The 9,925-nt window shown below is 34.3% G+C and overlaps 1 protein-coding gene across 7 annotated transcripts in view; it reads left to right on the top strand.

The window, feature by feature from the left end:
* The window catches only part of HEATR5A (HEAT repeat containing 5A), a 111,253-nt gene that overhangs the window by 67,232 nt on the left and 34,096 nt on the right, over positions 1 to 9,925 (top strand). For 5 of the 7 annotated variants that reach the window (XM_059373041.1, XM_059373040.1, XM_059373044.1 and 2 more), the window contains exons 22-25: positions 211 to 380; positions 2,880 to 2,906; positions 5,139 to 5,277; positions 7,310 to 7,489. In XM_059373041.1, coding sequence (XP_059229024.1) covers positions 211 to 380; positions 2,880 to 2,906; positions 5,139 to 5,277; positions 7,310 to 7,489 — 516 coding nt within the window. The remainder of the gene's footprint in view (positions 1 to 210; positions 381 to 2,879; positions 2,907 to 5,138; positions 5,278 to 7,309; positions 7,490 to 9,925) is intronic. The other 2 variants (XM_059373043.1, XM_059373042.1) reach the window with 1 other exon arrangement.

The following is a 9,925-nucleotide window of genomic DNA, read 5'->3' as shown; positions in this document are numbered from 1 at the left end:
TCTGGGATTGAGCCCCGCATTGGGCTCTCTGCTCAGCAGGGAGCCTGCTTCCTCCTCTCTCTCTGCCTGCTTCTCTGCCTACTTGTGATCTCTGTCTGTCAAATAAATAAATAAAATCTTTAAAAAAAAAACATTTAAGCTTAGTAATATATGCTTAAAGAGGAATGATTTCATAGACCAACTATTCAAAGTTCTCTGCTTTCATTTTAGGTAATAGTACTTCCATTTCCACCTTAAGGACTTCCTGTCTTTTGGGTTGTGCAGTGATGCAAGATAACCCAGACTGCCTTGTTCAAGCTCAGGCCATTTCTTGCCTTCAGCAGCTTCATATGTTTGCTCCAAGACATGTCAACCTGTCTAGCTTGGTCAGCTGCCTCTGTGTGAGTATAAAATTAATTAGTCTTAGTTTTTTTCCATTGGAAACTTAGGTTTATTTTAATTATCTAGTCTGTGTACAATAGCTATTTTCTCTTAATACTTTCTCTTAATTCTAGGCTTTTTTAAGGGGTGGACCAACTTTTATATAATCACATTTTAAACCTCTCATATATTGATTCATTTTTCTTCTCTTAATGATGAACTTAATATTTGGAATATTTATTCATTAGTCAACAAACATATATAGGGTGCTTAAATGTGTCAGGTACTGTGTAAATGCCATAGTACATGGAAATATTTGTGATGTCTTTGTTTTTCCTTTTCTTTTTTCCACATAATTACATATAAAGTTCCCTCCACCCCAGATGGGCAAATAACATTTTCCCTTAATATTCTAGTGGCATGATCATCAATATTGGGGTTTTAAGAATATGTTTAATAAGTATGACAAGATGAATGCTAAAAGTTCAGGTGAAATGGTTCATGATCGTCAATGGTTTTAGGATTTACCTTGTGTATCACCAGTATCTGTTTGGACTTGTCTTAAAAATTGAGTTACATTTGGAATTAAAAGAACACCATTGCCTTTAAACATTTTCTGCCCTGGCACAGCACACTCGCATTAGTAACGTGACCGTTGAGAATCATTACTTTAGACAGCCCTTTCATTTACAAGCTTGAGGCAGGATGTGCAGCATTTCAGACCTTGAAAGAACCTCAAATGTCATTAAAACCAACCTTCCCAATAAAAAAGATAAATCAAGGACCAAAAAAGTCAAGTAATTTGCCCAAGGTGACATACCTAGTTATAGTGGTAGTTCTAAGTCAAATCTAGAATCCACGTTTCTCAACTTATTTAGACCCCATTTCTTTTCTTTTAGTCCCATTTTCTTTCTCACTGACTTCATACTTACGGTTAGCTCTTAATCTCAGTTCTGCCAACTCCTAGTTTTTGTTGCCTTAGGAAGTCCCACAACCTCTTCCAGCCTTAGCTACCTTGTTTATAGAGCACAAGGATTACACAGGATGCCACCTGTAAAGGCACATGTCCCAGGTACTTAATAACCAACCACTCAATGCATAGTAATTTTTATTTTCTTAACATATAACTTATATATTATATTACTCTTTGTAGTGACTTTCGCAAAGTTATATAAGACTCTTATAAAGAGGATGCGACTGACTCTTCTGATAGAAACTTGGTTCCTCTCTGGGTTAAACATGTATTGGAGAAAATCGTGCTAACTGGATTTTACCTTTACCACTAAATGACTTTTCCCTAGGAATATTATTCTTTCTATTCCAAGAACCATTCCAAAACCAATTACTGAGAAATAGCTACTCCTTTGCAAGTTGTTCAAACTTTCACTTTTCTTGTACTACCTTTTTTTTTACCCCCTTGAACTATAGTAGAAATTTTCCATTGGTAGCCTTTTGAAATTTAACTGATGTGTGAATTTATTTACTAAGTATATTGAGAAATAAAGAGCAAAACTTACTACTAATTCTTGAAGAATTAGATCTGATCAAATTTGTTGCTTTTTTTTCCCCAGACTGAGAAGGGTTACATATAAAAAAGAGTAGAGACCACTATCAGATTTTTGTTTCAGGAGCAGTCAGAGCAATTGAGAAAATCAAAATTAACAGTTGACTAATCTTATTTATGTGACTCTTATTTAAGCTATAAATTGACTTTTCTTATACAAAAATCATTTAAAAATTACAGTTACTATAGTTAATTTTGTCTTAATTTTTTAGTAAGTTTTATTCTGAATTTATTAGATTGAGTTTATTATAGAGTATTTCCTGTAGTAAGAAAATTGCTTTTGCTTTCCTATTTAACATGTTTATGATCAGATTTTCTTTTTTACAGAGAATTTAATTACTTAGCATGAGATGTTTTCATATTAATTGAAACTCCCTGAATATTCAGAATACAATTCATCATTAAGAAAGAATCTTAATGGAAAGAGTTTTCTTCTAACTGCATGCTGTTTAACTTCCATTCTGAACTTGGTCTTAGCTACACTAGCAATTCTGAGTACTCTCAGTTTTAAAAGTTGGCTTCCAAGAATAAAAAAATCTATAATTAACTTGTGATGAGGTAAACCATTAACTTTGTCCCTTGCTGGACACCTGCTCATGTGAATGCAATCCAGATCTTTCCTTTAACACTCATGTGTACTTGATCTGGCTTTGTTATCGAGGCTTAATGAGAGATTGCAAAGGAAAACCTTATTACACAAGTGTATATTTTTTAAGTTTTTGTATATTTTATAGCTTTATATCTTGAGTTGAGTATTTCCAAGATCTTAGCTCAACTCATATTTTAAAGTTGGAAAATGAAGTATTATGGCATATTTTTAAGCTGAAGCTAAGCCAATTTGAATGATAGCTCTTTCAATATTTGTATTTTAATGCTTAGCTGACTGTTGTCAAAGTCATCCTACTATTTATCTTTTGGTTTTGTCATGACCGGTCTGTCATTTGTTTTTGTGCAGGAGATCTTGTTGGATAATTCTGTGTTGGTAGGTCCCTGGCCCTCAATTCCTAACTTTTTTTGAGGTTTGCAATGCTGTTTCTTTGTGTCGTTTTTTTTGGATGTAGATGTTCTTGTTTTCCCCTGCATCTCTTTGTTTAAGCTAACCATTAATGCCAAGTCCAGTATGTATAGCATGTTACATGGTGTTTATTTAATACCACTGTAAACGGATCTTCCCTAACCTTCTCCAGCTGGTGCAGTCACTCCTTGCACTTAGTTTTGCATCATTTTGATTTATGTATTCATTTCAGAAAGGAATTGTAATTATGGCTTGACTTAGTTTTTATACTTTTCCTGCTTCGTTTGTTTGCCTTGACTCATTCTATTCCTCTTCCCGATATAAATGCTGGAGAATGACATGGAGATATTAAGTGTTCCATTTTGCTTTGTGCGACTGACTGCCTTCAATCTTTTTTCTACCAAACAAGTAGAATACTTTTAAGCATGCTTTCTCTAAAAGAGTGTTTGACCAGCCTGAATAAATGCTGCACCTGCCTTGAATTATATGTTTATAAAACTCCAGTGAAAATAACTAGTAGATTCATTAACCTTTCTTTAAAATTGCTTCATAGTATGCTTTTTTTGTCATTGTTGTGAAATGCAGCCATAATTTTGGGCATGAGTAAACTTAATCTTTTTACATTTTAACTCCTCTTTCCTATGTATTAGTTTCTAACGATGGTTCTTTAACATGACTTGAATGACATTAACCAGACTTTGTGAATGGCATTCCTTTTTCCACTTTTGAGCTCATGATATGACTTGAGTGTATAATAGGATATATTTATAAAGCAGTTCTCATTCCTATGTTTTACTGATGATACATTCACAAATCTTTTATGTTTTTTGGCATCTGATAAAATTTAGGTTTCCACTCTCTTTTCATGTGTTTCTTACATATCAAAAAACAGCTGTCACCACCCACTCTTTTTCCCAGAATTTTTCCTCTGCTCTTTTCAACAAACTCACCTACTTCAGTCCTGTTTTTCTCACATACACCAGATCTAGATAAAGGTCACAATAAGAATTACGTTGTTACTTCTCACATTTTGCTTGGAAAATCAGTAGTGTAACACACAATCTCATTGTCGTAAACCACACTAAACTGGCCTTTACTTTCATAGTTAGAAAAAAAATAAATTTCAAAAACTCTATACTTTATCCTACTTATGAATCACTGAGTTGGAATTTGTATCCAGAACCTTTGACTTGTTTTAATTGTTCATTTAAGGTATATTACAATCATATCATTTACTTGAGTAGCTACAACCTGGTGAGATTCACATTGTTCAGATACTTCTAAGTAAAAAGAATATGTATTGAGTTTGTCATTATGAGCAAAAATATTCTGCAATGTATACGTCTTTGTACATATATGCATATCCATATGTAAGTTGATATACATATATGTAAAACTTGTCTGTAATGTGTCTCTAGAGAGTGTTTTTGGTGAATATGTTTTCAGTAAAACTCATTTCTGCCTTTATTTGAAAATGCATTTACTTACTCTGTATGAAATCTGAATAAAATACTACTGATAGAGACTGTTAATTATAATTAATAATAACCAACATTCATTGAGCACATACTATTTGCCAGGTACTGTACTCAGCCCTTTTGCATGTGTCTTTGTGTTAATTTTGCAACAGCCCTGTGACATGGGATAGTGTTATTTCCATTTTACAAATAAGGAAACTAAGGCATGGAGAGGTTAAATAATTTGCCCAAGGTCACACGTCTAATAAGTGAGGCAGTTTGACTCCAGAGCTTCCCTTTTAACCAGTATGCTATACTGCTTATATGGATTTATATAAATTTACTTAGAGAATATATAAATTTACTTAGAGAATCATAAACCATTATAATGTTGCATGAGCGCAAACATCTGAGCTATAAATAAATTCTCAATTGTATTTCTTTTATCTCAAAACTATTTTACTCATATAAATTTTTATTTTCTAACACTCAAGACGCTACTGCTTGGATTTGTGTATGAATATTTGTGTAATCAAGTACATGTGCTACTCCTTTAACTGTGTCTAAGAGTAAAAGATATGTACTAGAATAGTTTGAAGAAGTTGCTGTCTATTTAATAAACTGCATCTAGCACAGTAATGGGCTGGACAGAATCAGGAAGGATCCAGTGAATGTCTATTAGACTTAGTGTGAATGCCTCCAAGAATTTCAGCTCTTTCATTTCCCAAATGCTATTTTTCAGGTGAATCTTTGTAGTCCCTATTTGTTATTGAGAAGAGCTGTACTGGCTTGTTTACGTCAGCTTGTACAGAGAGAAGCAGCTGAAGTTTCAGAACATGCTGTTATGCTTGCTAAGGATAGCAGAGAAGAGTTGACTCCAGGTAATTCTTTTTTATCAGCATTATTTCCAGCTCAGATGATTTAAGTTTTAATCTTAAATCTTTCATACAGACATGAATTTTTAAAATGAAATATAAAAGTTAATATGTAATGTTTTAAACCTGCCACAAGAGATAGTCACTAACAGTTACTGTCATTCCAGCTGGTGATGTTACTGGTTTAGAGCAACGGTTTTCAAACTTAGACCCCCAAGCTAGCAATATCCACCTCACTGAGAACTTGTTAAAAATGCAAATGATTGGGCCCCATCACAAATCTGCTTAATCAGAAATCTGGGAGTGGAGTCCAGCAATCTGTTCCCTATGTTTTATAATCCCTGTTAATGAATTTGAGAGCCTCTCAAATTTTAGAGCAAATTTTTTCACAACAAACAGTTGAAGTAGGATTTAGCCTTTAAGTAATTTACCATATATGCCTGTAATCTCATTTAATAAAACTTACCATAGAAGAGTCTTCAGGTTAGAGGGTTTTTATGCCTCTTCTTTATTTTAGAGCTGAATTAAAGGATTTCTTAGCTGGTAAGACTTAAGTATATACTTCTTTATTTTAAAATTATGTGGTAATGCAAATATGCATACAAATTCAAACAACCTACAAAAACAGCAATGGTAATATCTTACTCTTTTATGTATATAGTTTCCAAAGTGGTGTCACACTTTTAGAAGGTCTCAGGCTTCTTTTAGAAGGTCTCAAAGCTTTCCAGTATCTAAAGCTCTCAGAACAGTGTGTTTTACTGTCCTGCTGTGCTCCTTAAATTAGTTTGTTGTTACATTAAAACTTTAAATCTGACTTGAGTTAATCAGCATTGCTGAACTGGTATAGTTGTTATCAGACAGGTTGTAGAACTCATTTGAAAACTGTCGATGATTTACCTTAACCAGAGAAATTTTAATCTTATAATTTTATGAGATATTCTGCCCAAGTGATCTTCAGTTTATATTCACCACTGAAATTATCTGCATCTTTTGCTTTGACTTTGATTGTGTAAACATAATGTATATTCCTAGAATTCTTGAGTTAGCTATGTGAGTAAAATATACTAAAGAACTTGTTACATAATTCCCTTTTTAAAATTTTATAATTTTTCATACTGATGGATAAGTTTAAAGTAATGTGTAGTGAAAACATATATTCACCTACTTATTATCTTTATGGCGCTCATTTTATATATCTTACTCTCTTTGTATATATACATAGATGCAAACCTTTTGCCAAACCATTTGAAAGCAAGCTGCAGACATCATGACAACTTACTTCTAATACGTAATATTCTCCTGCATGACCACACATCATTTCCACACTTAATAAAATCAACATGATTTAGTAGTGATCACAAAATGTGCAGTTCTCACACAGGTTTCCCTAGTTATCCAAAAAATATCCCTTATAACTCCTTCCTACCCTCCCTTACCACCATCCAAATTTAGGTTCCAGCCATGACTCACACATTGGTTGTTCTGTCTCTTTAGACCCCTAATCACTGCCCCCTTCTGATCTTTTTTTTTTTTTAATTATAGTTGACACACAGTGTTAATTTGTTTCAGGTGTACAGCATCATGATTCAACAAGTTTATATATTATGCTTTGCTCACCACAAGTGTAGTTATCATCTGTCACCATACCATGCCATTAGAATACCACTGACATAGTCCCTATGCTGTACCTTTTATCCCAGCAATGCCTCCTTATGGTCTTTAAAAGATAATTTCTCTTTCAAAAAGATCATTCTCTTTCAAAATAGTGTAGTAGTAGCATAATCTTCAGAATCTAAATGCTTTCAGAAATGCTAAATAAGCTAAATTTTCAAGAGAAAATGTATTTGTTCTTAGCATTTCCAGAATTAGAGGAAGTAGTTGCTAGACCAAGGCTTATGTTTCTTCTTTGAGGTGCTTTATTACTTTGCAATGAGAATATCTGCATATAGTATTTTAAAAACTTTTTTGAATATGTGTACTTCTCATATCGCAGTTTTGTTTTCTGTATTACTTAGATCATCGATTTTCTTCTTGTCAGATGCTAACATCAGAGAAGTGGGCCTTGAAGGGGCATTATTGACCTTACTAGATAAAGAGACAGATCAGAAGTTATGTCATGATATCAAAGAGACTTTAAATCATATGCTTACATCTATGGCAGTGGATAAGCTCTCCTTCTGGTTAAAACTTTGTAAAGATGTACTTGCTGCATCAGCTGGTAAGTATTGGTGGTTGCCATTTAAAATAAAATTGAAAATGAAAATGTTCTATATATAATTATTTGCTGGTGATAGTTCATCAGTTTTGTCTTGAGTATTTGTATTGTAATTGCTTGTTGCTTTTTTCAAGTGAAGATTTTAGTGTTTACATCTAACACTTAAGCCTATGTTTTTCTTATTCTTCTCATTATCTTCTGTGACTTCCCTGTATAAAACAAACTAAAAAGCAGTTGTTTATACTATGAAAGTGATGTCATGACTTTGAGTAGCCCCATCATTTATTTTCATATGTACAGTTTTTTTTAAAGATCTTACTTATTTGACAGAGCAATAAGCAGGAGGAGCCACAGAGGGAGAAGGAGCCCCAGAGCTGAAGGCAGATGCTTAACCAACTGAGCCACCCAGGTGCCCCCATACATATAATATTTGAAGGACTGCATCAAATCAGTCCTTCAATTTCTGAAAAATTATCAGAATTTGCAACATTTTGAGCAAGCGAGTTTCTATACACTCAATAATGCTGATTTCAAACAGGGTTAGAAAACAGTGTTATTTCCCTGTTTTCTTTCTCAATATAAGATAATTGTTAGTGAGAAAGTATATAAGAATCTTTCAAATTTTTATCTGTGGAGTAAGACGATAAATGAGATAAAGAAAGGAGATAAATCAGTTCTGTTCCAGGTGCTATACATTCTTTGTCTGATTTAATCCTTTAGCCATCCAATGATTAGGAAGCATTATTCTATTTCACACAAGAGAAAACAAGACTTGGAAAGGTTAGGTAATTGACCCAAAGACACACACAGTTGGATTCAGACCTTCCCCTGCATGACTTTAAAATCCAGCTTCCATAATGCTTGCGTGGTTCAGTCAGTTAAGTGTCCCACTCTTGATTTCTGTTCAAGTCATGATCTCAGGGTTGTGAGATTGAACCTTGCATTAGGCTCCGTGCTCAGCACACTTTTCTTGATCCTTTCCTCTGTTCCTCTCCCTGCTCATTTTCTCTCTCTTTTTGTCAAATAAGTAAATAAAATCTTTTTTTTTTAATTTTTTAAATTTATTTATTTGTCAGAGAAAGAGAGAAAGCGCGCACAGGCAGACAGAATGGTAAGCAGAGGCAGAGGGAGAAGCAGGCTCCGTGCCAAGCAAGGAGCCCGATGTGGGACTCGATCCCAGGACGCTGGGATCATGACCTGAGCTGAAGGCAGCTGCCTAAGCAACTGAGCCACCCAGGCGTCCCAGTAAATAAAATCTTTAAAGTGAAATAATAAAATCCAGCTTTGTATTTCAGTAGCTCTTAAACTCAGTTACTCAAGCCTCATAAGTTAATGTGTTGTCTGGATTATATGAAAGGAAAAAAGATATTTTAAAAAGAATTTTTTTTTTTTTACATTCTTCACTGTCTACCTTGGTCCTGTTCCCTTCCAGTGATTTATATCTGCTCTTTTAAGTACTATGCTCTGCATGTTTTCCATCCCCACTACTTGAGAACTTAAAAGGACTTCTCCTTTGAGAGAAAATCTGTATATGCTTTTTTTTTTTTTTAAGATTTTATTTATTTATTTGACAGAGAAAGAGAAATCACAAGTAGGCAGAGAGGCAGACAGAGAGAGAGGGGGAAGCAGGCTCTCTGCTGAGCAGAGAGCCCAATGTGGGACTCGATCCCAGGACCCTGAGACCTTGACCTGAGCAGAGGCTTAACCCACTGGGCCACCCAGGCACCTGTATGTGCTTTGATAGATAGGTTGATCACACTTTTCTGGTGTCTCACCTTTTTTTTTACATTCATATTCCTTGAGCTTACTTGCTCAATTTTATTTCAGCGTTTGTTCTTTATCCTTTGTAGTTTGGCTGCATCCCTTCTTAGGAAAACTTGCTTTTCAGGCTTTTTTGGCTTACTTAGTCTTAAGACTTTGCCATAATTTTGTGACATCTTTGCTCTAACACATTCAAATTATGTTGACATACAAGATAATTTAAGGAAAAAATGTTGCTTTTTTAAGCATTCGTTCCATTTTAAGTCGAGCTAAACAGAGTTAATAAGTTAACAGTTTAAATAAATAGGAAATGGGGCACCTGGACAGCTCAGTGTGTTGAGCATCCAACTTTTAATTTCAGTTCAGTTCATGAATCTCGGTCCTGAGATACAGCCCTGTGTTGGATTCTGCGCTGCTGACTGAGCATGAAGCCTTCTTGGGATTCTCTCTTTCCTTCTGTCCCTCACCCATGCTCTCATGTGTACATGCACACACTCTCTCTCTCACTCTCTCTAAGAAAAGAATAATAATAATTCATTCCTCACAGGCTCTAGCCATTATAATAATATGAATCTATAAATGACAGCAATGGGTCTATCCTAAGAAAAATATTTTCAGACATTTTCAAATGGGTTCAGGAACCTTAAATCTGTTCAAGATCCTAGTGTTAAAACAGCC

This window comes from Mustela nigripes, chromosome 13 (genome assembly GCF_022355385.1).
Source record: "Mustela nigripes isolate SB6536 chromosome 13, MUSNIG.SB6536, whole genome shotgun sequence".
Taxonomy (NCBI): domain Eukaryota; kingdom Metazoa; phylum Chordata; class Mammalia; order Carnivora; family Mustelidae; genus Mustela; species Mustela nigripes.
Note: the sequence above shows the minus strand (reverse complement) of the source record. Positions and strands in the feature narration are given on the sequence as shown.